At 37.8% G+C, this 15,688-nt stretch overlaps 1 protein-coding gene across 8 annotated transcripts in view; it reads right to left on the bottom strand.

Moving 5' to 3' along the window:
* The window catches only part of DCAF6 (DDB1 and CUL4 associated factor 6), a 135,614-nt gene that overhangs the window by 39,634 nt on the left and 80,292 nt on the right, over positions 1–15,688 (bottom strand). For all 8 annotated transcript variants that reach the window (XM_058700366.1, XM_058700368.1, XM_058700370.1 and 5 more), the window contains one exon: positions 2,748–2,865. In XM_058700366.1, the coding sequence (XP_058556349.1) occupies positions 2,748–2,865 (118 nt within the window). The remainder of the gene's footprint in view (positions 1–2,747; positions 2,866–15,688) is intronic.

Raw genomic sequence — 15,688 nt, 5'->3', positions numbered from 1 at the left:
GTAGAAAAACGGGAAAAGGCTAGGAAAGGCCAATTTACAAAGAAGGGAACTACAGACCCAGCACCCGGGCCTGTCGTGTGCTAGGCAACGTGCCAAGTACTATCTGCTTTTTCTGTGTGATCTCGTTAAATCTTCCCAACAAACCTCTAAAGTAGGTTCTTAGTAGATATGCCTGTTTTCAGATGAAAAAACTGAGATTCAGAGAAGTTCAACAGCTTGTCAAGTTTAAGGTCTAAGCTCTTAGTGTGCTCTATTGCCTTATCTGTCATCAAAGAAACTAAAATAAAAGCAAGACCCCATACTGGCATATGAAAAAGAGATGAAAAAGACTGCATACATTTTGAGTTTTCTTTTTATAATTTTTTTCTTTTTTCTTTCATGATCAGGAAAAAAACTAATTACTTTCTGATAAAGAAATAAGAAACTAGTGAATGAGAGAATTTCATGGTCAGTTTTTAGAGAAGAAAAAGTAGCATTCAAAAGAAGAGTGGGACTAAGGATCTTTGCTAAAAAAATGCTCAGATGAGATTCTTTATAAAAAATCAGCCTTTTCGGTACAGAAACATGAGACTAGAACAAGAAAGACATAAAGCATAACAATCTTGTATGATCTTCAATTACATATTAAGAAAAAGGGCCACAGAGATCATGATTATAAAAAGTTGAGTTCCAACACTAAGGCTCATAAAGAAGTTAGAAATTCTACTGACTGCACCTTCAAATGTATATCTAGAATCCTGCTCTCATCCTGGTCCAAGACACAGGTGCCTCTCACCTTTCTTACTGTTAGTCTTTTAACTGGCCACCTGGCTTCCACCTAGGGCCTATTCTCTACTCGGCAATCAGAGACATCCTTTATCCTTTTAAATATGCTCCTCGCTTACCTGGGCTGAACTTCTTTGCTACTACTTTCTCCTTTGGTCCTCCACTTCAGCCACAGTGGTTTTCTTAAAGACCCTTGAACATTCGTGGTCTGTTCCTGCGTCAGAGCCTTTGGACTGGCTTTCTCTCTGCCTACAATGCTCTTCCTCCTGATATATGCATGGCTCACTCCTTCTTACCCTTTAAGTTTTTGTCCAAATGCCATCTACTCAATGATGCCTACCCTTACCCGAGGTCTCCCAATCATCCTTACCTGCTATATTTTCTTCCACAGCACTTAGTATTCTCTAACATACTATATAATTCATTTATTTGCTCTATTTATTGTCTGTCTCCCCCATCTAGAATGTAAGTTCCAATAGGGAGGGATTTTTTTGTCAGTTTTTTTTTTTCCCCGATGTATTCCCAGTGTCTAGAATAGTCTCTGGAACACAGAAGGATTTCAGTAATATCTGAAAATACTACTTAAAGATTTTAATGTAAATACATAGACACATAAACACAAATGGAAACCAGTGAACTGGAATAAATAAATAAGTAAAATCACATATCAACATATAATTATATATTAGTAAACAATATATAGCTATATGTTATGTATATATTATATGAGCATATAATATATAATAATAAACAGTGGAATATGTTAATATAATATCAATTATACAAAATAATTAATATATTGGTTATAAATGATTAATATAATTACTATACATTAATCATATAATTATATTACTATGTAATTATATATTAAGAAAGATTATATTATTGATATGTTAAATCATATTAATATAGAAATGGTAATAAATTTAAATACAAAATTTTGGATACTATCTCAAGCAAAAGGCATGAGACAGACTAAAAGAATATAAGAAGCTCACATAACCTGTTTTTAAGACATAAGATTTAACTAGATTAATGAGCCATAAATATAACCAGAAATGTCATTAAAGAGAACCTGATAGCCATCAAATAGAGTTCAACCTTACCAGTAATCAATTAAATAAAAATGACAATTATTTTAAAATCAAATATACAAATTAAAAAGAAATTGCTATTGAACACTGGCCTCGGGGCAGCAAAATGTGAACCTTCATATGCTGCTGGGAGAAACGTAATGACAGAAGAGTCCTTTGAAAATAATTTGGCAATATCTTTTGACTTAGAGTTGACTTCTAAAAATACATCTCAAATCACTCTTAAAGATAGGAAAAAGCTTGTAAACAAAGATATTCATTATAAAAAAAAGAAAGGTAAATTCACTGCCTGATTAAAGAAAAACGGTTAGGTAAACTCTGGAATATTACACAGTTTTCAGATTTACGAAAACTAAGTAGAAATGTGGGAATATTTATTATGGAGTTAAGCCAAATAAATGCAGGAGAGAACAGAATACGTACAGTATGATTCAAATTAACTTTAAAACGCAACCCCCAAATCACACATGCATACATATATGTACATATGTGTGTGGACACACACACCTACGCAAAGGACCAAGACTGAAAAAAAACTCCAAAGTGTTAGGTTTATTTTTTTTGCACTAATGGTCTATTGGTGATTATTTATTTTTCTATCTTTTGCATTCTTTATCAGAAGAAATATTCCAGGACCAACACCATCGGCATCACCTGGGAAATTTTTAGAAATGCAAACTGTCTGATCCCACCTCAAACTTAACTGAGAGTGGGGCCCAGTAATCTGTGTTTTAACAACCTCTCGAAGCGATCTGAACCACCCACCCTAAGTTGGAGAACCAATGCATTACAACTAAACAAAACACAAAGATGACGAAGTGCTAAAAATAGTATCTAATACAATCCTACAAAATGGCTAAGAACAGCTTTACAAAAATATTAACTTACCATTCATCTGTAAAGTTCAGTTTTATTGTGCTTGTAGTTGTTCCTTCTGTGCTGTAGTGCAAACTTAAAACTGGTTCACCTGTCCCTGGTTTGGGGCTCAGCTTTTCATTATTGTTATCTGAAAATTGTGTTTAAAACATTTGAAAAAGTCTCTGAAACCAATAAAAAGATGACATTTCCTAAAATTTATAAAACTTAAATTAGGCTGTCCTTGTCATAGTTCTTTCTCACATCTGTTACGGTTCTCACTTAAAGTTCAAAAGCAAGTGTTATAGAAACACTATTTCAAAGTGGCACTGCATCAAATTCTACTTTTGTGGACATGACTCCCTTCAATTCAGATGGAAATCACACACATTTGAGAGTCATATTTAGTCATTAGGAAATCAAAGAATATTAACAAGCAATGAGATATGTTATAAACTGGTCCTTTCATGTCATGGAATGCTCACGACTTCATTCTTTAGTTGCTAGAGCATCACGATAAACTAACGTTGGCTCCTTCAGAAGCACTGAGAAGCAAGATGCCAGGCCTCTGAAAGCAGCTGTTCAGTAAAAACTCTGCTGCAACTAAAGGCTATCAAATTTTTTCTGTTCTTTCAAATTCACAGATTTATAATCTAGCAAGGGATTATAGCCTGCACTCTATTGGGAGGGGAGGAAAAGAAAATTTAATATGCTTTTGATATTTCTAAAACTCTCTTTGCTATAAGATCATATGTTTTGGTATATTTCCTCTTCCTCTCCTGACTAATCTCAGGAACTTGTTTTCTAAACTACGGAAATCGTAATTTCACCTTAAGAATCTATAGGGGATGTCCATGATACATTATCTATCTCAACATATTAAATCTTTGTAAAATGGCAAATAAAATCAAGAAATTCTACACAAATTGATATAGACCACCCCAAAGTTATCCTTCCCCACCTCCCCAAAAGAGTACATGGATAGTCAAACACCAAATTAAATAAAGCTTAAATTTTTTTTCTTTTTATGATGATTAATAGCTTGAGGGAACATTAGCATACATAGAAAATACAAACTGCTATATAATCAAACATGTAACATTTCTGCCAGTTGCTTGCAGAAAGAAAACTCTTCTGTGATATAACTGTTTTCTTGCTATCAGTTTAAGAACTGACACATTACTAATAGTAAGCCTTCTGTCTTGGAAAAGAACAAAAGCAGTAACAACTTCATAAAACCAGTATTATTCAGGACCTTTGGTTATCACGTCCATTTTATACTGCAGTGAAAGACTTCTATCTTTCTGTATTCCTCTTGAAGACACTAGAGCGCTTGTTAAAAGAGAATCCGACAGAACCTCTGCTCTAACTTTTATCCTATGAAATGGCAATTAACAAGACTTCCAATGGAGAACTATAGTAGAAGGGAAAAGGATTCTCTCCTAGGGATGAGAAATCAAGCTGGTAATAAAACTCAGGGCTTTCAGTTCTTGGGTCTTCACTTCTAACTCCTGAGAAATCCTCTCCTGTAATACTGATTGCTATTTGAAAATAACAGTGTCAGTAAATTATAAAGCTGGCTTCCCAAATGGTAAAAACACTTTGTTTCTGTACTACTGTTATGACTATGTCATTGCCATAGCCACTGGGAATAAATTAACAATCCAATACAACTTTCAAAGATTCAGTATTACATTCAGTGTTTTAAAGGAGGTATTTCATCAAATGGTATTCCAAGAAAATAACTGAATTAACAGATGTTTAGCTTACATAAAATTATTAAGAATGGGACTTTTAAAACATCCGTCCTACCCTTGACCAACTTTGAGAAATTTGCTGGTAGTCATTTGTCCACACATAGTTTTCCCTTAATCTTACTGAAATTAAATTTCCCTTATTCTTAGTTGCTGAAATTTTTGGCCCACTGCTGCCCAAATCACCATCATAACCCTTGATGAGGACAGACAGCTGCAAGATTGAATGATCCAGGAAACTAAGAGGCAGAGCTGGGCTGGTTCCTTTATTATCTGTCACAACACTTTATAAAGTGCTTTGCTATTTATTTTTCTTAAAAAATTTTTTTTGTAATTAATTTTTTGAGAGACATAGAGAGACAGAGCACAAGTTGTGGAGGGGCAGAGAGAGAAGGAGACACAGAATCCAAAGCAGGCTCCAGGCTCTGAGCTGTCAGCACAGAGCCCAACGCGGGGCTCCAACTCATGAACCGTGAGATCGTGACCTGAGCCAAAGTCAGACGCTTAACCGACTGAGCCACCCAGGCACCCCTATTTATTTTTCTGTTAAAAGTAAAGAAGGGGTAGAAAACAAAAGGGGTGAGAGAATTACAGGACTGAATTTCTTACATCCACCTCACTTATAGCAACATAAGTTGTAAGAAGCCATTTATACGCTGTATCAAAAATTTCCTTTTGTATAAAACTAAAGAGACAGCTTTAGAGACTTGCACTCTGTTAACTGCAGGAATACAACCTTTGTCCAGAGGTCAGAATGGTGTGGAAAATATCTTATTTAAATTGCAGCACCCCACCCCCGCAAAGCAAGAAGCTTCCTAAGATAATATTAATTAAACCGTCTTCCTTACGGTGTCTACCACCATAAGTTATTATTTAATCTCTCATGAATACAATCTACATATTGTAAGTCATGTAAGACACAGTGGTATTCATTTAATTTATAAAATGACTATCATTGACAGAATTTGTTCACTGAGATTGTTAATGAACTCACCAGCCTGGGGTAAAATTGGGTCACCGCTGTATAAACAGAATGCATTCTTCTGTTAGCTACACAAACTTCAGACCCCTCAGTCTAGTTAACTCCTTACAGACTGCATGTAAATAACGAGTGCTTCTGGCAGAAACACCACCCAATGCATAACTAAGGCATTAATAAGAGTATCTACCCACAGTTTAGGATTCATTTCCTGGCTCGTTCCAATCTATTCCTACTTTAATACTCCTCTTCTTGATCATCTACATCTTACCAGGTTGAATTTTCTCAGAAATGTAGATCCCTGGCTTACTAGCGAATTAATTCACAATTCTTTTCTGATACAATACGTATTTTAAGCTACAAATGTCTGAGAAAAATCCACTTTAAAAAACTAAGAAATTAAATGTCTTATTTTTACTCTATTTGAAAAAATATTTGTAACCATTTATATCGGCAAACACAATCTAAAAACTTTATTATTCAGGGCGTCAGATTCTTGATCTTGGCTCAGGTCATAATCTCACAGTTCATGAGTTCGAGCCCCACATTGGGCTCTGTGCTGACAGTACAGAGCCTGCTTGGGGTTCTCATTCTCTCTCTCTCTCTGCCCCTTCTCTGCTTTCTCCTTCTCTCTCTCAAAAATAAACACTGAAATATATATAGATACACATATATATATATATATATACATGTATATACATATATACATGTATATATACATATATATATATACATGTATATATAATTAAAACTGTATTATTCAAAACTTCACACAACAGACAGAAATATGTAACTAAGATATTTTTTGCTTAACAAGTAAAAGTTTTAATCTAAGAGCCCTTGTGGTTAGAACTTCACCTAAACAAATGACTTTATATAAAAAGCACCATCATAATAATAACAAGAATTTCTTAAGCATTACTATGTCCCAGGAGACAGGTGTGTCCTGTATTAAACCTCCACTTTACAGATGGTGAAACAGGTGATTCTGAGCTAGATTTTTTTGTCTCACCATCTAAGCTTCCTTCTACATGGAGTTCCTACTGACTATGCTGTCTTGGAAGTAACTTGAATACAAAATAGAAAATAAGACTGCTTAAATATTTTAGTTTAGAAATACCAATTGTTCGTGGTACTATTTCTCAGAAATGATGTGTAATCCATTTCAGCAATATTAATGTAACTGATCACGGTTCTGGTAACCCAAATTGTCACTTTGGCCTCAGAGTACTGGAAAATTATGCTGTATCTTCTGGTTAGGGTGCTTAGAGACTGGACTATTTCTCTTTCTCCTAAAAACATTATAGGAGGATAAAATTAATTAAACTGTGTGCTCTCAGCACAAGGGCAGTGTAGTGGGGGAAAAATCACTTTCAATTTGTTCAACACTGCTGAAGTTAGAGATGGCTATTTTATATTGCTTACTTAAGAATAATTATTGGGGCGCCTGGGTGGCGCAGTCAGTTAAGCGTCCTACTTCAGCCAGGTCACGATCTCACGGTCCGTGAGTTCGAGCCCCGCGTCAGGCTCCGGGCTGATGGCTAGGAGCCTGGAGCCTGTTTCCGATTCTGTGTCTCCCTCTCTCTCTGCCCCTCCCCCATTCATGCTCGGTCTCTCTCTGTCCCAAAAATAAATAAAAAACGTTGAAAAAAAAAAAAAGAATAATTATTAAAAACTGGCGACAGCAGCTTGCAGTGCTAAAAAGGCAAACTACCACCTGTTTTAAAAACACACGTTTCAAAAGCACAATAATAACCACATAAAAATCAAAAGCACAATAATAACCACATACTGTAAAAGACTTCATTTTCGAGGTTACAAGTGAATAGTCAATAACATGAAATTCTGGAGACCCAATTTTAAAGATCCTCTCCAGACATGTTATAAGAGCCCTTTCAGGTTAGTATAGTGACTCAGAAAAAAACTTTAGAATGGTCTGGAATATAATTTGAAAGCAACTTCTCTGAATTTTATTTAATTAGATACCTTCCAAGCCTTTCAGATATGAACCACAAACAATTTTGTTTTGGTAACACACATGTACGCAAACCATTTCATCTGTGCATTGACATTATGAAATTATATTCCTCTGTGGTTCTAAAAACACAGGCTCAGAGTCATGCCAAAAATTAAGTGTGCTGACAGTAGCACAAAATAGGCTATCTTGGTAACTAGGTTTATAGATCATCTAAATACTGATACAGATGTTTGAACTTTCAGCTAGGATATCCCTGGAGACCTATCCTATATGTAAATTTAAAGAGTAATCAAAATTAAGATAATTAATGAGGATATGGCCACAAAAATTTGTTTAGAATCATTATGCCCAACATTTCTCTGCTCCTGCGTCACTCTCGTAACTGTACGATCATACATTAATCCCCGGAGTAGCTTAGGTAAGCGGTGGATAATACAGAAATAGTATATTCTTTATGAAAAGTATTTTCTATTATGCAACGAACTAAAAAAAAATTTTTTTTTTTTTGATGTTTACTTGTTTTTGAGAGAGAGAGAAACAGAGCGTGAGCAGGCGAGGGGGAGAGAGAGAAAGAGACACAGAACTAGAAGCAGGCTCCAGGCTCCGCGATGACAGCACAGAGCCCGATACGGGGCTCAAACTCATGAACTGTGAGATCACGACCTGAGTTGAACTTGTACACTCAACTCACTGAGCCACCCAGGCGCCCCTGCAATGAACTTCTTGCCACTTCTCATTCCATTAAGTCAAATGTTAAAAAAATTAAAAAGATAAATAAATCTAAAAGGAAGCAAAACATACGGTGAAATTCTCTGAAAAAAATGTAGACACATCAATAAGGTTCAACTACCTTCTCAAATTTTGCTCCCAACTTACTTGACTTGCACAGAAGAGAAGGCAAATTTCTCAAATATAATTTTTAGAACAATTTGAAACACTTCCATTTTATAGGTCAGGAGTCCGTAATTTTTCTGCAGACCTCAGACTACTGGATATCCAGTTCTTCCAATCATTTGCGTAAGAAGGCATATTCTGATTCAAAGTGGAGAAACTGCTTTTAGGAGTAGATTCTTCACAGAAAACACCTATCTACCATACAGATGACTGTGGGGCAAGGCATTTTATTCTAAAAATAAGTGTTCTCACTAGTGCGATCTGACTTTACATACATAAATGATGTTCTGGAAGCCAAAACCAAAGAAAGCACAACTTTAAAACTGGTATTTCTTAGGAAATCTCTTCTGTAAAATCTTTTGGAAATAATATTCTAGTCAAAATATCTCCCTGACAATCAAAACTCAACCTCTACATCAATTATACTAATTTTAATCCAAGAACTTTTTTCATGACATAACACAGAAATGTAAATTGAATCTAAACAGGAGTTTGGATACATGTAGATTCAGACTGTGCCTGGTTTCATACTCCCAGTGACGTTTACAATTTCTGGGCTGAAATGCAGCAGCTACCTAGGCTCTCTTTCCCCTGCTGCAGACCCGTGAGCCTTAGAGCTCTCTGTTCGTAAGAGTCCCTATTCCTATTTCACATTCAGTCTTGAGGAGAACACACAGGAAGGAAACAAGTAAAGATGCCCACGCCATGTGGCACAAGAACCCTCCCCGAATCCTTACTCAGTATCTCTCTTTTCTGTTTCCCCGGGAATATTCTCTCTTAAAAAATCCAAACCTGCCCGTCACACAAAACAGATCAATATGTGACCTCCAGGTGAAAATGAACAAACCAGGCAGACAGCTCAGAAGAACACTCTCTTTAGCCATTTTCCCCTCCAGCTACTGTCTTCCCTGCTTATTGTCTTGAAATGCTTTTCTTGGGGCACCTTGGTGGCTCAGTCAGTTAAGTGTCCAACTCTTGATTTCGGCCCAGGTCATGATCTCAAAGGTTTGTGAGTTCGGAGCCCCGCTTTGGCAGGCTCTGCGCAGAGCATGCTTGGGATTCCTTCTCTCTCTGCCCCTCCCTGGTCTCTCTCTTTCTCAAAATAAACAAACAAACGTTACAAAAATGTTTTTGAAATGCTTTTCTTATTTCTCATCTCCATTTCTTCACCCCCTGGTCTACCGTGGCCTCTGTCTCTACCAGCCTGTGAAACTGCTCTAATTTGATCAATCTCCTCCACACGGATTAATTTAGTAGAGAATTTCTGGAAACCATTTACTTGACCTGTCAGCAGCACTCAGATACACAGCTCTCCTGTATCTGAGAATTTCTCTTCTCTCAATCTCACGACACTGTACTGGTGGTCTACTCTACCTCTGACCTCTCTGGTTCCTTCTTCGTCTCTTGTATCTATCTCCTCTAGCAAAATCTTTAATTCTGGAATTTTTCTGATTTTTTTTCTGAGATGTTTTAGATACTGAATTTTCTCCCTTCACGTTTTATATTCATCTTTGTCAATTCATCTACTTCTATGGCTTCAATTATTATCTATATGCAGAAAATTCCCCATTTATTTCTCTAGCTCTGACATCTTTTCCTCCTTTTTTTAAAAAAAGGGTTTCTTGGGGCGCCTGGGTGGCGCAGTCGGTTAAGCGTCCGACTTCAGCCAGGTCACGATCTCGCGGTCCGTGAGTTCGAGCCCCGCGTCAGGCTCTGGGCTGATGGCTCGGAGCCTGGAGCCTGTTTCCGATTCTGTGTCTCCCTCTCTCTCTGCCCCTCCCCTGTTCATGCTCTGTCTCTCTCTGTCCCAAAAATAAATTAAAAAAAAAAAAAAAAAAACGTTGAAAAAAAAAAAAAAAGGGTTTCTTTTCTTTTCTTTAAGTAGGTTTCAGGCCCAATGTGGGGCTTCAACTCGCGACCCCGAGACCAAGAGTCACATGCTCTACTCACTGAGCCAGCCAGGCGACCCTCTAACACCTTTTCTAAGCCCCATATCCATGCAATCAACTGCCTTTTCCAACAGACGTGGGTCTCTCACACGGAAAACTCAAAATCGACATATTCAAAAGCAAGTCTGCGATCCCACCTCCTTCTACTCATCCCCTCCCATACCTTATTCCTTTTCCAGGGTTGCCTATTTAAGAATGTGTCTACCCACTTAACTGTGCTCAATCGAAACTTGGGAGTTAGCCTTACAGCAGCCAGAAATGTCATCTGTTAATCCCCATCAGTAACTCCCCCAAACAACCACAAATATGTGAAGACACATACTCTCATCCTGGTCCCTCCAACCAGCTTGCCATTACTAAACCACCCCCACAGAGAAATTCTAAAGTGGTTACTGCAGCTTATACTCTGGACTCCTCCTCAATCTCCTGCCTCATTCAACTATTATCAAATCCTGTTTATTCTATAGCCTAAATATTTCTTCAATCTCTTCATTCCCTCCCCAGACTTCTATCATCAATCGGGTCAAAATGTTAGTACCAGGAGAACTTCCTAAGTGATTCTGTCTCTGGTCAAATCTCCATACTCTATTCTGGACAAACCAGATGGATCAGTCCATACTCTCTATTTTAAATCCTTCCTTAGCTTCCTGCTGTTCTTAAAATAAAATCCCAAACCTTAAACTTCCCAAAGGTCCTTCTCAATCTGGGCCCCACCCATCTCTTGAAGCCAAGGAACACTGCAGCCGCAGTGGGACGCTCATGTCATGCTAACGTGACTATCTCGGAGCCTCTGCATATGCTGTTCCTGCTTGCCTGTACTCACTGCCCGTCTCCTAATTTACTCACACTCCTCTTTCAGACCTCAGCTTAAGTATCTCGTCCTCACGGATGCCGTATTTAGCCCCCTGCCAGAAGACGTGGAGACTCACTCTTACGCGTTCCCCAATGAACCCTGTTATTTCCTCTTTTATAACACTCACCACACTTCGAGTTATCTTTTCATCATCTGTCTTTACTGTTAGATGAGGCAAAGCGGAGTAGTTATGATCCCAGATGGCAGAGTCAGGCTTCGGTCTGGATCACATTTATAACACTAAGGCACACTTACAGTGGGTAACCTCACACAAGTTTCTTAATCTCCCTGTGCCTCAGTTTCGTCATCTGGAAAATGAGCGTAACAGTACCTATGGTATAAGGTCGTGGTATGGATTAAGTAAATGAACAAATAAAAATTGCTCGAAGTGATGTTTGCCACAAAGAATATGCAATGCAAGTGTGTCTGCTATTGCTATTATTACGGTTAACCGACTCTATTATGATTATTAACACTGTTATTGCTAATCAACACTATGTTCCCAGCACAGGGAGCGTGCATCCTAGTGTGAGCCCAGTGCTTGCCCCAAGTAAACAGATAATTAAATATGAGTTGAGTTAATGCCACAGACGTGCAAATAAGGCTCCATCACTTATTTCACTTGTCCTTCTAGATTTCTTGGGAGTCTTGGTTTCTTCATCAGTAAGTAAGAATAATATTAGTAGTGCATGTAAAATTCTTAACACAATGCCAGTCACACACTAAAAACTCAATAAATGTCAGTTATTTTTATCATACACGGTTCTGGGCTAGAAAACAATTTAACTGGATATACAGACAGATACTGATTTGGTTAGCAGGAGAGGAGAACGAGTGAGCATACACAATATGCTCAAAATGAAATAGGGTTTAACTTTCAAAAGAACAAATGTATCACTAGCACGAAGAACCTAGACTTAATAGTTGGGGAAAGGGAGACTGCTCCCTTCTAAGCAACGAAGTGATCATTAATTTTTTGGAATATAAAAAATCTAAAATGAACTCTAAGTTCACTAACATTTTTTTTTTTTTTTTAGAATTTAAGATACAGTATTTACAAATATACTCCAGTATGATGAATACTGAATTTGTACTTTCCATTACTGCAGCAGGCTTCAACAGTTAGATATTTATTTAACAAAAATTAGAACTGTCAAAGTACATTTAATGGAGATCTAAAATACTACTTGAAGTAATACTGTCATGAAATTACTAAAATGACATTGTAATCTGGTGACAGCGTATGACCTTAAGGGAAGGCCTGACAGGTCCCATTTTCCCATTTCCCATCTACCCTAGTAGAGTCAGTCAGAGCTGTTTCACTGGTTCCTGGTAACCCGCAAGTCTCATCCTCTAAGTGAACGTCTTATGGACATCGAAAGAAGTCTGCTTTTGTGCATATACACAGTGGAGAGTTAAAATTTGTATTTCTAAAGCTACAAATTGGTGTCTGGCAGGTGCACAATCGCCCACGGGCCTAAGTTTCAAACGCAACAGCATTATCAACTTCCCGGATGATTATCACTCTAATGGATATACAGCAACTGGCTTTAGTCACGGCCAAACTTTAAAACCCAGGCAGAACAATTTTCTTACACTCCGTCAAAAATTAAAAGTTAAGGTCATAGGTTTCTTCCATTGTTTTAATAGGGGGAAATCACTGGCCTAAATATTTTTAACAGAAAATAATGTGTTACTTTTAATAATGTAAGTAGGGATGAGAAATATATGCCAGAAGAGGATTATTTTCCTTATAATACAGTAGGCATTACATAATTAAGGATATAAATGAAAAGAAACACCAGAACTACTCATTAACACGCTGTTCAAACTAAACACAAAGCACAGGTATCATTGTGCTTACTCAAAAGGAGTTTCTAATTAGCACAGAGAGGCTGTCAATGTGTGTACAAAGCCCTCTATTTGCAGGATATTGGAAAGTATTTTACGATAGGATAAAAACAATATGCATGTTGTACACTTATTTCCTTGACATTTTGTTTCTTAGGAAAATATTTTCATAAAAGAAAAGAACTATTGAGGCAACCAGCAACCAGGCAGCTTGCATTGAGGACTCTGAAGGTTTAGACTAAATATACTTTTATTTAAAAAATGTTGTGCTTCTGTCAAAAATTCAAGATAAACAAAAACAGTGACTGACCAACCAATGCAATAATGTGTACATAAACACTGAAAGAAAAAAAGTCTTTTAGTGAAGCAAATCCACTACAATTAAAAAAATTTTTTTTAAAGATTTTAAGTAATCTCTATCCAACATGGGGCTCAAACTCAGTACCCCCAAATCAAGAGTCCCATGCTCTACTGACTGAGCCAGTCAGGCACCCCAATTTTTAAATTTTTATTAGTAGCATTCTTATCCTTGATAATCCCCTCAAATAAAGAAATCTATGGACTACGGTGGGATATCAAACAATAATGTGAAAGTACCTCAGGGCTTGTAAGATGAACATTGTCAAATAAGTATGAAACTGAATTATCAATTAAAAAAATGTAACAGCGTCTCTTTAAAAGTATGAATAAGAAACTTGAAACATAATTAAATAATCCTTAGAGATATGTTCAGAAAGAAAACCTATGAACTTTACTTTTCCCATTCTACAGGGTAAAGTGGAACACAAGAGTCTTGACAAAGATTAAAATGTGAAATAATAGCATTAAGGGGACATCAACTATTCCCTACACCTTTAACCTCTCGGACAAAGATTCTTTCTTATTTTATCAACGTGCTCCATTTGGAAACTACAACCCCTCTCCCAGACATTACCTTTCCTTTACCTTTTCATTCTTAAATGAGCTTATGGAAAGAGTCATCTACGTGCTAACGTTTCCGCCTCCAAAAGAAAACCATTCTCCTCAAACCACTGCCGTCTGGCTTCTGCCCCCACGGCGCCACTCAAACTGCCAGGCCACGGCAACAACGGGTAAGCGGCCTCTGACCAAAGCCCAAAACCATTCCTCAGTCTTCGTCGGACGTGACATCGTCGCTTCACAGGTCACTGCTGGGCAGTTCCTCTTCGAACTTGGCTTCCCCACCGCCCAACCCCCCCCCCCCCCCCCCCCCAACTCGGCATCGTTTCTGCCCTGCCAGTTCCTCTGCTCATTCCTTTCCGGTCTCCTTGGCCGAACCCTCTCCTCTGCTTGCTCTTGCAGGGTACACTCCCCCCTTTTCACTTTACCCTCGTTTCCTCGACAGTCTCATCTACTACCATGGTTTCAACTGCTATCTGTAAACTGATGATTCCTAATTTTTATCTCCCCCTCAGACCTCTCCAGTGACTCCCAGACACATATATCCATCTATCTGTCCGTAAGATTTCTCAATTTGCATAGCTCAGTGTACTTAAACATATCAAGAAAATCTCATGTATCTTCTCCCCCTATAACCAGCTGTTTCTCCGGAAATCCCCATCTTGGCTGATGGTATCGCTCTCCATTATCCTATCAAGATACCTGGATATGGTTCTCTCATTCATTTTTAACCACTCAGTCTCAAGGTGCCATCGATTCTGTCTCTCAAATATTGACAAAATCTGTCCATTTTTCTCATTTCCCACCTCTAATCACCTTAGATTGGACCCCAGAGCGTCTCTCACCTGGACTATTACAACAGCCCCTTCCATGGTCTTGCAGTTTTCAATCTTAACCCCTTCCAATCAACCATCTGTAATCGTGCCAAAATCATCTTTCCAATACATAAATCTGGTTCTGCTTCTCCTAAGGCATCCCACTACTTAATAAAGTCATTTAACTCACTCATTTAAGCAGATATTTATTGTTTACTGTATAACAGATATGGTATTAGGCATATCTGTATCATAGTGTATTAGAGTCGATGAAAACAACATTTAGAGAACACAGGGATGAAACAAATCCTCAAACTGTATGATTACAAATTGTGACAAATGCAATGAAGGAAAACAGGTCACAAAGAGAGGAAGAGGGGAGAATTACTTCAAATTAAAATGTCATATTATTTTTAAGAAAGGAATTTCTGAGATTTGATGGGTAGAAAGCTGCTGTAGGAGAAAAGGACTTTTGGTAGAGGAAATAGCATACATAAGAGTTTTGAGAGGGAAAGGAGTAGAGAGTGCTAGAAGAACTAAAAGCAGACCTATCTGTCAAAAGCTTAGTGAGAGAAGGGTGGCCTGAGATAAGTTTGGGGAGACAGGGGCCGGGTCAAGTCCACGGTATGGACTTGGGTTGTTTTGAAGGGCAAAGGGACACAATTAAAAAGTTTTAGGTAGATGAAGGACATGATTAGATTTGTTTTTAAAAGTTGACTCTGGCTGTTGCTGGGAACAGGCTGCAGCCTGAGTGGGTGTGAGGAACCCAGCTGAGAGGTTATCGTATTAGTCCAGATGAGAAAGATCGTGGTGGGCGGTTTCTCTTAATGTTTACAGAAGTTATTTTTAGGTAGTATAAGGCTGTAATGTAGAAGTCCCCAGTACTTTTTAAATGATGTAATCCTGGGGCCCTCAGGTGGCTCGGTCGGTTAAGTGTCTGACTCGATTTCGGCTCAGGTCATGATCTCACGGTTCGGGAGATC

The sequence above is a fragment of the Neofelis nebulosa genome, chromosome 15, assembly GCF_028018385.1.
Source record: "Neofelis nebulosa isolate mNeoNeb1 chromosome 15, mNeoNeb1.pri, whole genome shotgun sequence".
In the NCBI taxonomy this organism is placed as follows: domain Eukaryota; kingdom Metazoa; phylum Chordata; class Mammalia; order Carnivora; family Felidae; genus Neofelis; species Neofelis nebulosa.
Note: the sequence above shows the minus strand (reverse complement) of the source record. Positions and strands in the feature narration are given on the sequence as shown.